We start from the raw sequence: 18,030 nt of genomic DNA, 5'->3' as shown, positions 1-18,030 counted from the left end.
TTTAATGTGTATTTCTTGAGAGAGGGTATATAATTAGGTAGTTGTTGAACTACATCATTCCTAACGTATGTAAGAGATCAATACGGAAGGTTTAAAGGCTGGATTAGAGATAACGAAACCTTAATGCGATCGTAGCGAGCATTGAATTAGTGCCAGCGAGCGTAGTTCGAGAGAATATATTTAGTAAATTGTGGCAGTTGCTCGAGAGAGAATTACGATACCGGAAGTACTCACGATTGGTGGAGAATATTTAGGTGAAATTATATAAGACGTAACAAGAAGGATTCCGACAATTGGAAAAATCATAACTCTATACCTCCATAATCTTTTCTCCAACTCATAGTATCTTTAGTTTTTAATATACTACTTTAATTTGTTAGTTAATTAGATATAAGAATCTTAATATTTATAACTTAGGAATTGTTCGAGCTTGTCGTCTTAGTGATAGTTAACAATTGTAGCTAAATCTTAATTCTCTATGATATTCGACTTCAGACTCTTAGACCGGATTATATTTGCAGCGACCGCTTATCCTTTTTAGGACTAGAGTTGGGCGTGATCAAATTTTGGAATCGTTGCTAGGGAACTAAAGGTGTAGTTGTAGCTGTATATATTGCTAGGTTTTAAGTTTGAACTTTTATTTTGTTTTTTTCTTTTAATTTTGTTTTATTATAACTGTTGATTTGAGAAACATGACATCTTGGAATTATGAGAGTTTAGGTGTAGATAATTCTACTATTGATCCTCATATATATTGTGAAGGAAATCACCCGTGGGCAAATTATCAAAATATTCCTGAGAACGAGTTATGTGCACCAACTCAATCTTATTGGTGAAATGAGTGTGATGTGTGTGGTGGTCAAAATGATCACTTTCATGGTTTTGTTTATATTTCTTATCCTCCCCAACCCCTTACTATGATGTTCTACTTTTTCTTGTAAAGTTAATAGGCATAAAGAACCCAGGAATGTGGACCTGAAGGAGATCAAGGATATATTACAGTGCCTTCTAGAACAAAATAATGAGAAATAACGGTAGATAGAAAGGCACGAGGCAACTATTTGCAACTTGGAGGCTCAAGTGAGTCAAGTGGTTGGAGCTTTTAATGCTCAACAAGCCAGTATTGAGGATAGTAGCCAAGAAGAGTGTGAATTTGAGGTGCTAATTGAGGAGGTCAGAGTAAAACATCAACAACCTAACCAACTACAATTTGAGGATGTTGATGTTGAATAAGTGAGATTAGAGTCGGCCACGGACATTGAAGATATAAATTTTATTGACTATGGTATCATTGTTCCTGAAGTTCATGTGTTTGAGCGCAATTGTCCTCACTCCAAATATGTTTTCACATTATGTTTGGATGATGATATGAAAATAGAGTTATCCGAGCCGATTGAGGAGCCAAGGAATGAGGAACAATATACCTACATTTTGGAATTTTACTTGCCTCAAAGTCAGGATTACACACCTAATGTAGAAGCCAAGAAGTACATAATACTGCTTTATTTCCTTGGGCCACTTAGATTTATTCCACCACCCTTGGAGCACAATCATAAGCTTGAATCAAAACTTGGGGTTCAATTCATAGCTCGAGGTGGAAGCATAAAGTGGTTCACATCGTGCTGCGACGTTAAATCAGGCGCTTGTTAGGAGGTAACCCAACTTTACTGCTTCCTTTTATTTTTAGTTTTTAAATTATTTTCTTATTGTATTATTTTTGTAGTGTCATTTTTTATTTTTTAGGAGCATGGGAAGCATAGCTATTGGAAGGATGCAACGGCAAGCCAGATGGTTAGAAGTAAGTGCCGGGATGCCTGCACAAAGTAAAATATCCAGAAGAAGTCTGAGTACTCCATAAATTCTTAGTGCTTCGGCCGCTGGACTAGGAAGCTTCTTTTATCCTCTTATTATTTATGTTGTACATTGGGAATAATGTACAATTTTAAGTATGTAGTGAGGAGATTGTCTGTGTGACTTTATATACTATTTTAGTTGTGTTAGTTTAATCGATACTTTTTTTAAAAAAAATTTGAACTTTTTTCGACGATGAGTCTCCTAGAAAGTTTTCTTGAGGGATTAAAGTATAAATAAAAAATACAAAAAAAATTAGAAAATAGAAAATTTACAAAAACATGTCTTTTATTTTCCTTAGATAGTAATAATCCATCGTGATTTTTCTTCGTGCCTCGGTTCTTTTTCATGGGATGTAACTTGAGCCGGGTAGTAGATTTAATTTTTATTTTTATGTTTTACTTTTAGAGTAATGTAGGAAATAAAGGAGAAGAACTTATGTGATTTGCACCTTTTGACTTGTTTGATGGTTGCATACTTAGGTTCGAGCATGTGTTTCACCTTCCCTTAGCTTTAAATATATGATGTTGCCTTGTTAAAAATAAAAAGCATGTGGTATAACTCCTATGTCTCGGTGGTTTGACTTGTGTTCATTTTGTGCTTTATGCTTAATATATCTCTTGGCTTTGTGAATACTGGTTTGATTGAGAGTCTGAAAGAAACCGTCCTTAGTGACTCATCTGCCATGTGTGAAAAGTTCTTTGTATAGTCCATGTTATTGCATTTGAGTCGAGAACTTGCCTAGAATGTGAATTAAAGCGAAAATCCTAGGTGTTGCTCGGTTTGAAAAGTGATGTTAGGCTTTCTTTGATCTTTTTGAACTTTATTGCCGATCACAAATAAAATCATCCCTAGTTACCTTTTTGAGCTTATTAGCCTTTCTGTTGGCAACCGCATTACAAGCCTATCTCCTTTTGTTCTTAATTGAATTATTTTTATCCTTATATCTCTTAAAGCACTTAAATTGTAAAGAGAAAGCTAGAAAGAAGTAATGAGAAAATTTGGGGTAGCTTTTGAGTGGAACCAATAGAAAAAATGTGCACTTGTGCTTTAAATAAAAATCCACTAGCGGCAAGGCAAAAAAAGGAAAAAAATAAAAAAAATAAAAAATGAATAATTAAAGGTTTTTTATTTTTGCTAGTGGATGTAATCTGAAGCAGTGTGTAAAGAAGAAGGAAAAATATTCTGGGGTGAGCCATCTTGTGATGATTGAAGGAATGTTGCGCTTAAAGTTGAATACGTAATTTGTTAAAGTGATTAGGAGTGTTAGCCACTATATCCTAAATATATCCTACCCGTCCTTAGCCCAATTTACAACCATAATAAAGTACTAGTTGATTTCGAATCGAGCGGGCTTGCATTAGTAGATGTTTACATAATAGGCAAGCCTATGGTACCTTTTGCGTGTATGTGACTTCTTTGAGAGAGTGAGTGATTTTTCTTCATATGTGTGAGTCCTTAAAATATATTCGATCATGTAATTTGGATGTGTCGACTTCTCACTCTTTGTTTTACTTTGAGGGCACATAGTTTCACAAAGGATAGGTAACATTATTAGACCTCTCTGTTAGATTAAGTATTCAAGTCTCGGGTGCATCGTGACATTGAGTTAGTTTTCGAGGCTAGGAGTGTTATAATCATGTTGTTCCTGTTTTGGATGTTTTAAAATTGGGCATAAGTATGGGAAGTGTATTTTGACAGCATATGCTAGAGCTCAATTGTTGCTATCAACCATGGTCATAGGTATAATGTGTTGTAAATGTGTGGCTTGTTGGGTCCTTGAAGAGGAAATGTTTAGTTGGTTGACTCGAGGGCAAGCAAAATTTAAGTGTAGGGTGTTGATGTGCGATAATTCAATATATTTTGACGTTATTTACCCTACTTGCTTGTTATTTGGATGTTAATTTGTACGATAATCATGCGTAATAGAAATTATTTCACGTGTAAGAATGCTTGGACATGAATTGGAGAAAAGTTGCATAAAAAAGGTACCTCAGAGTTATAAAATGGAGCAATAAAAGAAGACATACAAGGCAAGGAAAAGTCATGGCCATAGACTGTGCAAGGCATTGTCCATGGCAATATCATTGGCTCCCCAAACAGTGCCTCGCGCAGAAACATTGGCGCCATAGACAATGTCACACGTAGAAATATTGGTGCCCCAGACAGTGCCTCGCGCCGACGATACTATCCGAGCCAATGTTAATTCCTCACTAGTTTTGGACATGTAGACTTCAACCCCGACCTTATAAATATCTCTTAAAGTTATTTTTTTAGAAGAAGAGGACGTTTTTAGAGAAGGGATTTGACCCAAGGAGGCAAGAACATGCTAGGAATTCTTCTACGAGTTTTTCACTTCCTTCTTCCTATTTTTATTATTGATTATGAATTCTACTATTGTAGTTTTGCATGCTATCATAAATGGCTAATGTTATCTAGCTCTTTGAGGGAACCTTTCGTAAGATAAATTCTCATTATGTTTTTATATAATTTAACTGTTAGATTTCTCTACTTGTTCAACTATGTGTTTACTGTTGTTGATTGAATGACCATCAATTGATTGTGCCTATTTAGTGTGTATTGTTTGAGAGATGGTACATATTTAGGTAGTTGTTGAACAACATCACTCCTAACGTATGTGAGAGATCAATACGGAAGGTTTAAAGGCGGGATTAGAGATAACGAAACCTTGGTGCGATCGTAATGAGCGTTGAATTAGTGCCAGCCAGTGTAGTTCGAGAGAATATGTCTAGTAAATTGTGTAGTTGCTCGAGAGAGAATTACGACACCCGAAGTACTCACATTCGGTAGAGAATACTTAGGCGAAATTATAAAAGACGTAGCAGGAAGGATTTCGACAATTGGGGAAACCATAACTCTAGACCTCCTTAATCTTTTCTCCAACCCGTAGTATCTTTAAATGTTAATATACTACTTTAATTTGTTAGTTAATTAGATATCAGAATCTTAATATTTATAATTTAGGAATTGTTCGAGCTTGTCTTCTTAGTGATAGTCAACAGTTATAGCTAAACCTTAGTTCTCTGTGGGATTTGACTCCAGACTCTTAGACCAGATTATATTTGCAGCGACCGCTTATCCTTTTTTAAGAATAGAGTTGGGCATAATAAGCTATCGTGGAAGTAACTTGATAGTATAATATATATATATATATATATATATATATATATATATATATATATATATATATATATATATATATACAAAAATTGAATACAAGAGTAGTGTATGATTGGGAGGAAGAACATCTTTCTTGTAAGTCAAACAAACATTACGTGTGCCAACCAATATCAGTTGAAAAATATGCCAAAAAGAGAAGACATTTATATATTTAAAGAAAGCAAACTTGCTAGACTCTCTAACCAAACCCAACATCTAAAGTCTTGAAGTAAACTATTTCTTCTCTCTGCTAAATTAGCTCCTTCCTTTTTCAAGTTCCAAGCTAAGAAAAAAGAAATTAAGAAACAGAACCTTGGGCATATATGGAAGGTCTAATTCCATTGGTATACAAGAGCATCAAAAGGAACAAAACTCTTCGAAAATACGAATCCCTCTCCTCTGCAGGCGCTAACAGCTATAACATTGAAGACTTTTATCCAAATGAAAGTTACCTCGTGGCGGCCGATGGTGGCGGTGCAGAGAACTACCGGCACCGGCGGACTCAGTCATTTCACGTCAAATACGACGGCGGATTGAACAGTGTTTCTACTCCTAAGGATAAACAACTTGTGAGGTTCACAAGTCACAGAATGTTCTCATGTGTAACTGGTGGTGTATGAAGATAAAATTAAAGTATTTCTTTTCTTGAATTTTGTGATTTTGTTTACTTATTATTATCTTTGTTTTGATTGGGTGATTTAATGCTTGAAATGGTGAAATTTCTGATATGTAAATAGTCGCAAAAGAAGTGAGTCAATTGTGACTAGCTCAAATATTGCAAGTTTAAATTATTACTGAAAGATTGTTCTGTTAAGCTAGCATTTTTTCTAAAATTCTGAGAATTAACACACACCTATTGTGTGTATAAAATTCCCACTTATACTACTAGAATATAAGTTTTGGTTGTTAAGACCATATTCATCTCTATTTTCCTACTTTTTTTTTTTTTAATCATAGATTCATGTTCTCTATAAATTCCAAGTATATTTCTATTCGGGAATTATAAGATTTTCCAAGAAAATGAAAAAAAGAAGACCAAAAGCCCGTGACGACAATATTGAATATGGAACAACTCCAATATATCTCAAGCGTCAACAGATGGAGTGGGTGGGGGTGGGTTTCATTCGACTATAGTTTTGTGGACCAAATTAGAACAATATTGCTTGTCTTTTTCTCTTGTCTATTTAGTTTCACTTACTAATCTAAGTTTTACTTTCATTTACAATTTTGGCAATGAATGAGGGGTTCACTTTAATGATTTTCCTTTACTTTTCATTCTTCTCTTTAAGAGTATAAGTATGTCTTTAGACTCGTTCACTCTTACTCTCTATTTACTTTAACATTCTCTCAGCATTTACCAAAGGTCCTCGAAGATGTAGAATTTCTAAAATATTGGTGTACCATTAAAAAGGGAGAAAAAAAAGTATTAAGTGGGAATTGATCTTTATTTTTGGGTAAGTAACTTAGTATTTAACTAAGTATACCATTCAATGTTTGTGGAACATGAGTACCTAACAAATAATATTAGACTTATTCTAAAAAATGCATACATAAAATACTAATTTGATCTAAAGCCCACTGTTCACGTGCTCTATAAACTACCCTATAAATCTGCCACTGCCTTTGAAACAAATAATCAAAGGGGAAAATGCCAACATTGTCGGTGTTCCTAAAGTAGGATCCCCTAGCAAAATATCAAATGTATGGGTTTGCAAGTTATATATAATACCCTCTCATCAGATATGAACCTTTGTATGCGCAGAGTAAAGCATCGGCCCAAATATTATGGAGACAGAAGCATTTTTCTCTATTAATATCACACATTAATGTACAATGGTTTAATAGTTTGGATGTTTTTCTCTAAAAGAAATAACGGAAAAGGTTTATTGTATAAAAGATTTTTCAGCTCCAATGCAAGTCTTGAATACTACCTTAGAAATATTAGGTGCAATGGGAATTCCTTTGAGAGCAGTCAACTACCAACAAAATATTGTTTACTAAAACCTCTGTTAGGTTTGATTAGTTGCATTTTGAAAATACCTAATGGGGAAAAAATTAACATTATATTATCAGAAACTGATATCCAACTAAATCCAACTAAGCCACTGACAAGATTGCATAGGGTAAAATTCGGTTCACATTAAATACTCGAATGTTAGAATGACACATAGAATCGGAGATAGATGGAAGACGAAACGAGTGGAAACCAAGACCGAGGACAACAACTTCGGTTAGCATAAGGCAGACCTCGAAGGAAACATTGTTAACGAGAGCAAACGAGTATTTGCCACCGGATGACATTCAATGGAGAATATTTTTCAGTATTAAATACACAATCCGTTAGAGAGAATTCTGGCATTCATAGTCTGCCGTTATATATTCATCAATGGTCCCCATTACAACAACAACAACAACAACAACAACAACAACAACCTAGTGGAATCCCACAAGTGGAGCCTGGGAGGGTAGTGTGTACGCATACCTTACCCCTGCCTATAAAGGTAGAGAGACTGTTTCCAAAAGACCCTCGGCTCTTATTATTGTCATTAAAGAGGAGCTTGATCCTAGGACATTGTTCCCTAGGTATAGCTATAAATAGTGACTTCAACAGCCACTGTAAGACACGAAATTTCTGACAAATTTATGCTACATATTATTCCACGCTAAATAGTACTTCCTTTTCTATCTATTGTTATTCTTATTGTTGTCTTCGGAAGCCTTGCTCCCGGAACCAAGTTGTCTGCTATTTTATCTCGATTTCAATGCTAAGTCTTGCATTTTATTTAATTTGTTTATCATTTTGGGATCAAATCGATTCGCTTGTCTATAAACCACGCTATAAATTTCGTACTCTCTTGCTTTACCTTGAAGATATCTTCCATTCTTTTATCTACTTTTTAAGCTCCCGAATGTGTTTTTATGAATGAATCTGCAAGTTCAGCAAAATAGTCAATTGAATTTTCAGGTAAGAGACAATACCATGTCAATTCCCCTTTCGTAAGAGTTTCACCAAATTTCTTCATCGATACTGATTCGATGACTTGCTTGGTTAAATCTATGCCCTTGTCTACCGTAATAAATGCAGTAACATGATCTCGCGGGTTATAGTCCTATATACTTAGGAATATCGGGCATCTTAAATTTTTTTAGTATTGGTAACAGTATTGCACCTGACTTCCATGTCATTATGAATACTTGTCAAAATCCAGTCTTTTAATTACATGTGGTACTCCTGGTATCTGCTTTATCTGCTCGTTTTATTCCTTGAGCTGTTTCTACAAGGTTAGTACTAGATTTTATAAATTAGAGTTTTTTGGTGTACCTGACCCTCCGACTCCAGAATTATTTGGTATTTTTCCACTTTCAAAGTTTTCAAGCCATGAATAAGGGTTTTTCATAGTCGTGTTCACTGGTAGTAGAGCCTGAACTACACTTGACAGCCCACTTGCGAAGGCACGCAAGACTTCACCAATCTGTTGAGTAGTGAATTACTTGTCTTGCTCATTTGGCTGTTTGTCAATTTATAGTCCAGTGTTACGATTAGCAGATCTGATCAATGAATTTTATCGTGAACGTGGTGGAGTAGTTGTGCGTGTGTGGTGTGGAGGAGTTCCTCCTTGTTGCCTTCCTTGTTTTCCATCACCCACCTAAATAATCTCATTAGTAGCAGACATAATTCATATTTATTTAACCAAAAAATAATTTTTGTGGTCAAAGCAAATAATAGAACAATTCGGATTTCTAATAATCAATTTTACTTCACTTTTCCTAATATAGATGAATAAGAAATAATGGAAATAAAACATTGAGAGAATAAGAAAAGAGAAATCTTAGTGATAATCGCAGTTTCCTTCCAAGAGGAGAGAACAAGATTCTTCAATTAGCAGAAAATTTTTATGTAAGAGATTGACAGTATTATTTCGTGAACCACTTGATGATCTTACAAAATAAGGTAAGGTGGATTTATATAGGGACACAATATGTAACTGCTTTGGTTTACTTAATCTCGCCCGTCACTAATATTTATTGAGATTTTTTCTTTCCTATACCATATATGAAACCTTATTACCAAAAATGTGCATAGTTTCTAATTTACCCGTCCTGTCCACATTTTTTCTACAGTTATTATATCAATCATTAAATACTAATTAATAGTAGCTGAATCTTCCTAATTTGTCGAGCTAAATTCAGGAACAGAATCTTCTAAAAAGATTTGGCGTAAATCAGATCAAATCATATCACGGAAATCCTTTATCTTCAATTTATAATCAAATTCTGTTCTTCAATATTCTCACAATCGCTACAAATCAAAATCTCAGTTCGTCGAAATCAGAAGCTCAATTTCAAATTGTAGAAATCAGTTCTGCAACTCTCAGTTTGTCGACTTTTTTCCTCAATCCACCAATCAAAAAAGCGACAAAATATTCAACAAATTCAAGTCAAATTGTAGAAATCAATTCTGCCGATTCTCTGTTCTTCGTCTTTTTTTCTTAATCCAAAAAATCAAAAAAGCGACAAAATATTGAACAATACCTCAGCAACGACACGCAATCATGTCCAAAATCCCAATCATGCTACATTTTAATGGCAATTGGGATAGCTATGACAGATTTAGAGATTTTCAAGTTGATGACATTGTGCTTGATGAGGATGCAAGTTACAGTATGTTGATTTCTACAATTGCAGAGTAATTAATGATTGATACTTCGGAAAAAATTGTAGAAATCAAATACATTATGAATGAGAATTGTCCTCCAATAGAGATTAGGAACAATATGGGGGTTAGTGTGTATATGGAGACAAAAAAGGAGAATAAAAACTTAGGATCATATCCGTTACTCATAAGTGTACGAGATTTCAATATGGAATTGGCTATTACAAATGAGAACACAAGTGCAGGTTTGTTATGTTTCAAATTCTATGGAAGTCTGATTTTACGATAATATCTACAAAATTCCTACATTTATCTACAAATAAACTACAAATCAGTTTTAGGATGTATAAAGCAATATTGTTTTCATGCTTATCAATAGAATTACTACATTTATACTACAATTAAGCTACAATCCATGTTGGAAAAAAATTGACTACAAAATATTCTATTCATCTACAATTTATCTACAAAGATTCTACAAAATTGTATATGACACTGTTTATCTTTATTTTCATGCAGGTTCGTCTGGGACAATACAGTTACTTGATATGCCAGTCTCTCCCGTCATAGAGGAATATCAAAGTGAAATAATAACTAAAGGTACACAAAGTGTTATCGAAGAAGGACAAGTGTATCAAGACAAGCAAACAATTGCAACTGCAATGAAGCACTATTCTGTCATGCACAAGTTCCAATTCAGGGTTTAAAGGTCTAGCCACAGAAGGTATAAAGATATTAATTGTGAAAAGACCTTTATAAACAATATTTTCCTTGTGATATGTAGACGAATAGTAGTTATATTGTATAGTGTGTTACTTTATGTTAAAACAGTCATTTTGTTAAATCTACATTGATAACCTGTATTATAAATGTATTTTTTTATAGCTATTGGCTCATATGCGTTGCAGAAAACTGCAATCGGCACTTCAAGGCAACATCAATTAATGATTCTGCAATGTTCAAGATCAGGAGTTTCAACCGACAACACACATGCACCTTAATGGACGATACATTCATACAGCGCAAACGTACTGCAGTTGTAGTTGGTAGCATGGTCATGCCAAAGTATTGTGATTCTAAGACAGTTTACTCACCAAAGGACATACAAACTGACATGTTGTCCCAACATGGAGTGAACCTAAGCTACATGCAAGCATGGAGGGCAAAGGAAAAGGCTTTACAGTTATTAAGAGGTCATCCGGCTGACTCCTACAATAAATTACCAAAATATTTTTATATTCTTGAGAAGACGTATCCTGGTTCAGTTGTTAAATTGAAAAAGACAACAGATGAATGCTTCTTATATGCATTTGTTGCTTTTGTACATAAATAAGTGGTTGGGAATATTGTATACCAGTAGTAGTGGTTGATGGGACATTCTTAAAGATAGCCTACATGGGGATTATGCTGACAACAAGCACAATGGATGCAACCGGTAAATTGTAGTTATTTTGTAGGCAGTTTATAAATTATAGATACATTGTAGATATTTTGTATGTATGTATATATATATTGTAGTTTATATGTATTTGTGTTTTCATATGTATTTTCAAATCTGCTAGTTAATTATTTTTTACTAATAATGTAGGTACAATATTGCCTTTGGCATATGCTGTGGTTGATTCGGAAAACGACGCATCGTGGAAGTGGTTTTTTGAGCAATTCAAGCAAGCATATGGTGAAAGAACTTCAATGTGTGTTGTTTCAGATAGGAATGAGAGTATCTTGAAGGCGATATCAATTGTCTATCCGGGCGTACCACATTACTCTTGCGTGTGGCATATTTGGACAAATATAAGGGCAAATTTCAAGAAGGGTCATCTAAAATTAAATGAATTGTACTTTGCTATAGCAGGGTCATACACTCTGGATGAATTTAATAAAAGGATGTCGAAGATTGAAGAGATAGGCCCACATGTTAAATCATACCTCTATAATATTGGCTATCATAGATGGTCAAGAGTACATGCAACGGTGAATAGAACTTGGACTATGACATCAAACATTGCCGAGTCGTTGAATGCTGTAACAAAAGAGGGAAGAGAGTTGCCAATATTTGACCTATTAGAGTATATGAGGACACTTCTTGAACATTGGACGAAAGAGAAGTTATTGAAGGCAAAGTGTACTTTCACATACCTTGGGTACAAATTCAACAAAGAATTGGAGAAAAACAGTACATTATATCAGAAACTTAGGGTAAGGTCTGTTTATTTGGTGCAGAAAATTAATTAATTAATAGACATTGTTTCCAGATTGTAGATAAATTGTAGTTAATTTGTAGATTGTAGATAATTTGTAGATATAATTGTAAATATATTGTAGATAAATTGTAGATAATTTATTTTGATGATTGTAAATATTTTTCTTTCTGTTTGTTATGTAATTGTAGGTAAGGGCTTCAACAGATCATATCCATACTGTGATAGATGGTGTGAAGCGGTACATTGTGTGTCTTGAAAGGAAGAAATATAGTTGTGGCCAATTCCAACTTGATGAACTTCCATGTCCGCATGCTTTGGTAGCTCTAAGGCACAGGAATGAAACTTATGAAAACTATTGCTCTTCGTATTACACAAGGGAGAGCCTGCTGCGTACATATGAAATACCAGTAAATCCCCTTCCTGATGAAAGCAAATGGAATGTGCCACAACATATATCTGATGAAGTAGTAAATCCACCTACGGGAGAGAAAAAGTAGCCAGGAAGACCTCAAAAGGAAAGATACAAAATATTGATGAACTAAAGTCAAAGAAGTACAAGGTGTCATGTGGCAACTGTGGAGGTGAAGGGCATAACAAAAGATCTTGCAAGAATGCACCCAAAAAGAAATAAATATTGTGTAGTTAGAATAGTATTTCAAAATAATTGTTAATATGTTCAAGTTAACAGAATTTTGTGTGTAATCGTTTAAGTTTTGAAGATCATAATATAGTTAACTTCAATTTGTTTTTGTGTTTGTTAACATGTTTTTCTGTATTGTGTCAATCATCTACATCCATTTTTTACATTCTGTACATAGCAGTTAATATTTATTATCTACAATATAACTACAAGTTAAAAAAGATTAATGTAACTTGAACTGACAGTTATATACAGAAAGTAAATACAACTGGAGGTATTCCCTACAAATTATATACATATTCAACTATAAAATTATATACAATCTCAACATTCAGTTGTGACGACCCGGCCAGTCGTCTCATGAGTTTCCGTTTTGTTTCCCCCATTTCTGCTTCTTTATACTTCTTATCCGTGTTTTATGTGGTTGAGTTAAGAAGTTTGCATTCGGAGTGGATTTGGTAAGAAATGAGACACTCAGTCTCTTTTAAGAAGGTTTAAATTGGAAAAGTCAACCGGATGTTGACTTATGTGTTAGAGGGCTCAGATGTGAGTTCTGATGGTTCGACTAGCTTCGGGAGGTGATTTATGACTTAGGAGTGTGATCAGAATTGGTTTTGGAGGTCCGGTGTAGAATTAGGCTTGAATTGGCGAAGTTAGTATTTTGGCGATTTCCGGTTGATAGGTGAGATTTTGATCCGGGGGTCGTAATGGAATTCCGAGAGTTGTTGTAGCTTCGTTATGTCATTTGGGATGTGTGTGCAAAATTTCAGATCATTCGAACGTGGTTTGGTTGGGTTTTTGATCGAAAATGTATTTCGGAAGTTTTTAGAAAATTTAGGCTTGAATTCGATGTGAATTGATGGATTTAGCATTGTTTGAGGTGTTTTGATAATTGGAGCAAGCTCGAATAAGGTATTGGGTTGTGTTGGTGCTTTTGGTTGAGGTTCCGGGGGCCTCGGGGTGATTTCGGATGGCTAACGGGAAGTTTTGGAACTTGAGTGATAACAGATTTTCTATTGCTGCTGGTGTTTTTGCACCTGCGGTTTGGGGACCGCAGGTGCTGTATCGCAGATGCGTGGTTTGGGTCGTAGAAGCGGAAAGGCTGAGGAAGGCCTGGAATCGCAGATGCAGAAGGGGGACCGCACCTGCGGAGCCGCAGAAGCGGCGAGTGGACCGCAGATGCGGTGTTGGTCCGTTAAATAAAATTCTGCAGATGCGAAGAAATGACCGCAGAAGCGGTACCGCAAAAGCGGCTATTGGACCACAGATGCGGTTATGTCTGGATAGAAGTATATATGTTTTTCTTCACGATTTTTTGAAGGGTTTAACCATTTTTTTACTTCGAACTTAGAGTTTTTAGGCGATTTTGAAGAGAGATTTCAAGGGAACTTCGATAAGGTAAGGATGTTGGACTTAAAACACACTTCTATGGTGGTATTTCATAAATTAGGACTGAAATTTAAGGAATTAATGGACTAAAAATGGAGGTTTAAGGCTTGAGTTTAAGAGGACTTAAATTAAGGATTTGAGGGGACAATTGAACTCCGATTCTGGTGTTTTTTGATATGTATGAACTCGTGGGGAGATAATGAATCTAATCTTGTGAAAATTTCTGAGTTTTGAGAAGTGGGCCCAGGGATCAGGTTTTGCTAATTCGGTATTTTTGATATTTTTCGATTGTTTTCGCTTGGGCTTTGTTCCCTTAGCATATTGTGACGTATTTATTCTGATTTTGGATAGATTCGACGGGCGTGGAGGCCGATTTGAGAGGCAAAGGCATAGCGAGCTAGAGTTTTTGCCGGTTCGATGTGAGTAATGAATGTAAATGATGTCCTGAGGGTTTGAAACCCTGGATTTTCACATCATAGTGCTATATTGAGGTGAGACACACGCTTGATGATGAGCGTGGGGTAGTTTACTATTGGGGATTGTGACTTGGTCCGTCCCGGGGGATGCTTTTACCGCGTATTTGATTAAAGCTTATTTGTTATCATCATTATTTGGACTGATTGCTATATTTGGGCTTCGTGCCAACTATTTGAACCCTCCGGGGAGTTTTAACACTATTTCCTCACTGTTTTGACTTACTACTTGAACTCAGTCGTACCGTTTTCCACTATTTTACAACTCAGCCACTTTTACTCGGTTCTAAAACTAAAATGATATATTAATTGATGTTTTGGGCTGAGAACTACTGTTTTACTAATTCCCGAGGGGCTTATATGATTTCTGGACTGAGTACGGCCAAGGGCCAGATGTGAGGATACTATGGGATAGGGCTGCGCGTCGCAACAATGTTATTCTGATATTGATATGAGGCCGAGGGCCTAGATTTGATGCCACGAGATGGCTTGATATTGTGCTTGGGCCGTAAGGAGCCCTTCCTGGAGTCTGCACACCCCAGTGAGCACCGTCGACGAAATATATAGATCGGGCTGCACGCCGCAGCGGGTACTATAGGGTACCGTTCTATTTGTTGATTTTTTTATATGTCTATCACTTAACTGCTTATTTGTTGTAGCATTACCATATTTCGTTTCCATTGGTTTATTGCTTTCATATTACTTGTTTAAACTGCCGCATTATAGCTTACTCTGTGTTTTTCCGTGACTTCTTATTCTCAGTCATTATTTATGTTTATTACTCACTGGGTCAGAGTACTCATATTACTCCCTGCACCTTGCGTGCAGATCCAGGTGTTCCAGAGGTTGAGTGAGGATTTTCAGTCGATCAGTTCATATCCGGGAGTATCGAGGTAGTTGCACGGCGTCCGCAGCCCGGATCTCTTCCTTCTATCCTTTCGTTTTATCCGCATTTCCTAGACTGATTATGTATTAGGCTGTTAAACTTGTACTAGAGGCTTGAGACTTGTGACCTCGGATCTGTATGGGCTATGTAGTAGTATTATCATCTGAATTTCTGCATATTTAACTCGTTGTCTTAAACTCTTATTAGGGTGATTTAGCAATTTATCTATTTTAGCTGATAATGGTTTTCATAAGAAAACAGATTGAGGTTGTTAGTTGGTCAGGCTTGCCTAGCAGTGTGTTGGGAGCTATCACGACCGGGGTTGGGGTCGTGACATCAGTGTTTCCAGATTGTGGATATTTTGAAGTTTTTTTGTAGATAATTTATATTCTAACAACATAATAACTACTTTTAAGATAATGAAGAACAAGTGCTGTAAATATTAAACAACTGCAGATAAAACCACCAAGTTATTTTCAAGTGAACTACTAAATTGGATAGAAATTAACAAAACAAAAGGTCTGCTACAATAAAAACACAAAAGAAATGTTCAGAAAGTTGTGTACTATACTTCTCCTACAAACTAGCATCAACTAAATTACATAGACATGACACTACTTCTTCTTTCTCTGGACTCTTATTTTCTCATTCAATGCAGGTGCACCCTTGCTTCTTGCTAGTCTGCCTGTAACCTCACTTTCACTAATTGACCCATCTTCCTGCTTCTGTGTAGCATAGTCCCATAGGAGTGCTCCATAGAGTCTACGATGTTGGTCAATATCAGAAAGGTCTTCTGCGGGAATTGACAAATCTCCAAGGCTAACATACTCCGCAAATGCAACAACAAATACACCACAATGGCTGCAGAAACACAAAGTTTTTTAAATATTTACCAAATATTAGAAATAAAAAAGAATTAAATGCATAGAAAGAGAGAATAGATCTTTTACAGTGACCCTTCTTTTTGTTATGGAATCTTTGCAACCATCCACTGAATGTTAAGAGGGTCGGTAACAGGATTCTCGATGTATGCCTTTGTATTCATGAAGTTAATGTCCTTACGCTTCCCATAGAAACCAGCGCATGACAAATACAAAGGGATAATAACAGAAAACCTTTCGACACAGGATTCAACAACATGATGGTTATGTGAAGAGATCATGGAATCATACGCATAAAGTTGCCTGTCTGCAATGTCGAAAACGACCAACACCCAATGGAATTTTTCTTTAGTATTGACGGGCATGATGACATAGTCAACTTCATCCCATGCAACATTGGCAAGTAGTCTATACCCCAAAATATATTCTGCAACAACATCTTGGGGTTTAACAACCGAATACTTCTCTTATGGAGGTGAATTTATGAACTTTTCATAAATTTGTTCTATCCTGGTCTTGAACACACAATCTGTTGTGGTAAACCTGGTCTTGTTATTGGGGCCATACTTGCCTCTTTTCCTCAAGTAATACATTATTACATTAATGTGCTGCACCCAAAAATAGTTGGCATATAAACAACAACTCAACTTCAAATAATCTACATGAAACCTACATTATAACTACAATTAACTACAAAAACATAAACAAAAAATATCTACAATGATGTCTAAAAACAGCTCTACAATTTAAACAAATTTATGTACAATTTACCTACAGTAAATGTACAATTTACCTACAGTTGAAGTACCTAATCTAAAAATAACTACAATTTACCTACAGTTACTGGGCAAACACGTAACACATCATCTACAATCATATCTACATTATATCTACATTTTAGACTACAATTAATCTTATAATGTTCTACATAAACTACAAAATAACTACAATTACACTACAAATAGCAAATACAACAATAAACTGTTCTGTCCACAAAATACATATAGAATTTATACTATAAATAATTTTCAAATATGATACATAACATGAAACCTAACTATTAATTACACTACATACAAGAAAGACAATATTTACAATCATGTCTACATCATATCTACACTTTATACTACAAGTCATCTTCATATATTATCTACAAAACAGAAGACAAAATATCTACAAATCATATCTTGGGAATAGACTCCTTGATACTTACCGAGTCAATGAGGACTTGTTCGGGGTGAGCCAGCGAAAAGAACCATTCCTTCTTATCAACCTTTTCCACTCCAAGGTATAACCAAGGCTTAATTTAGTTATCCTTTATGGAAAACGGGCCTTCCTCCTGTAACAACAAATAAATTGACAAAAAAAATTGTAGATTGAATTAGATAGTAAAAGATAAATGCTGAAATGAAAGTGTCAAATTATGCATTCATACCTTTTTGAACCTTTGTCGCTAGACTGGTATAACCACTTGTTGAAGTTTTCTAAAACATCCGGATCTACATTTTCACCAATAACAGTAGTAAAAGGGTGCTTGATGTAGAAAATTTTAGGTCCAACCGAGCTGCTGCCCCCAGAACTGTATAGAGGGATAATTGGTGATCGGACATGCTTTCTCAGATGCTTTGTTCTCCCCGGATGCATAGGTGTTGTATCATCTTGTATGGGCTCGCCAAACATAACCAACTGGGATAAGTTGTCGGGCAACTCAAAATCATCTAGTGTGACCCCATTCTTCTCAACTCCTGATCCTTCTGAATCACCTAGATCTACATACTGTGCATCTGCACCTTCATTGTCATGTTCCTCAATGACCTGTTCTGACTGAGCTGCTACTGTCACTCCATGAATTGGGGACTGTGCATTGATATC

The 18,030-nt window shown here is 35.5% G+C and overlaps 2 protein-coding genes across 2 annotated transcripts; both read left to right on the top strand.

Moving 5' to 3' along the window:
- The first annotated feature begins 5,217 nt into the window (after nt 1-5,217).
- Nucleotides 5,218-5,849, top strand: LOC104236994 (uncharacterized). Its single transcript, XM_009791051.2, has one exon. The coding sequence runs from the start codon at nt 5,355-5,357 to the stop codon at nt 5,649-5,651; it is 297 nt and encodes a 98-aa protein (XP_009789353.1). The 5' UTR covers nt 5,218-5,354; the 3' UTR covers nt 5,652-5,849.
- Nucleotides 5,850-11,080: 5,231 nt separating this feature from the next.
- LOC138870676 (uncharacterized) lies at nt 11,081-12,386 on the top strand. Its single transcript, XM_070148503.1, has 3 exons — nt 11,081-11,120; nt 11,274-11,884; nt 12,078-12,386. Exons 1-3 carry the CDS (start codon nt 11,081-11,083, stop codon nt 12,384-12,386), a joined length of 960 nt encoding a protein of 319 aa, XP_070004604.1.
- Nucleotides 12,387-18,030: the final 5,644 nt, after the last annotated feature.

Source organism: Nicotiana sylvestris, chromosome 6, assembly GCF_000393655.2.
Source record: "Nicotiana sylvestris chromosome 6, ASM39365v2, whole genome shotgun sequence".
Taxonomy (NCBI): domain Eukaryota; kingdom Viridiplantae; phylum Streptophyta; class Magnoliopsida; order Solanales; family Solanaceae; genus Nicotiana; species Nicotiana sylvestris.
This window is presented reverse-complemented; position numbering and strand designations above follow the sequence as displayed.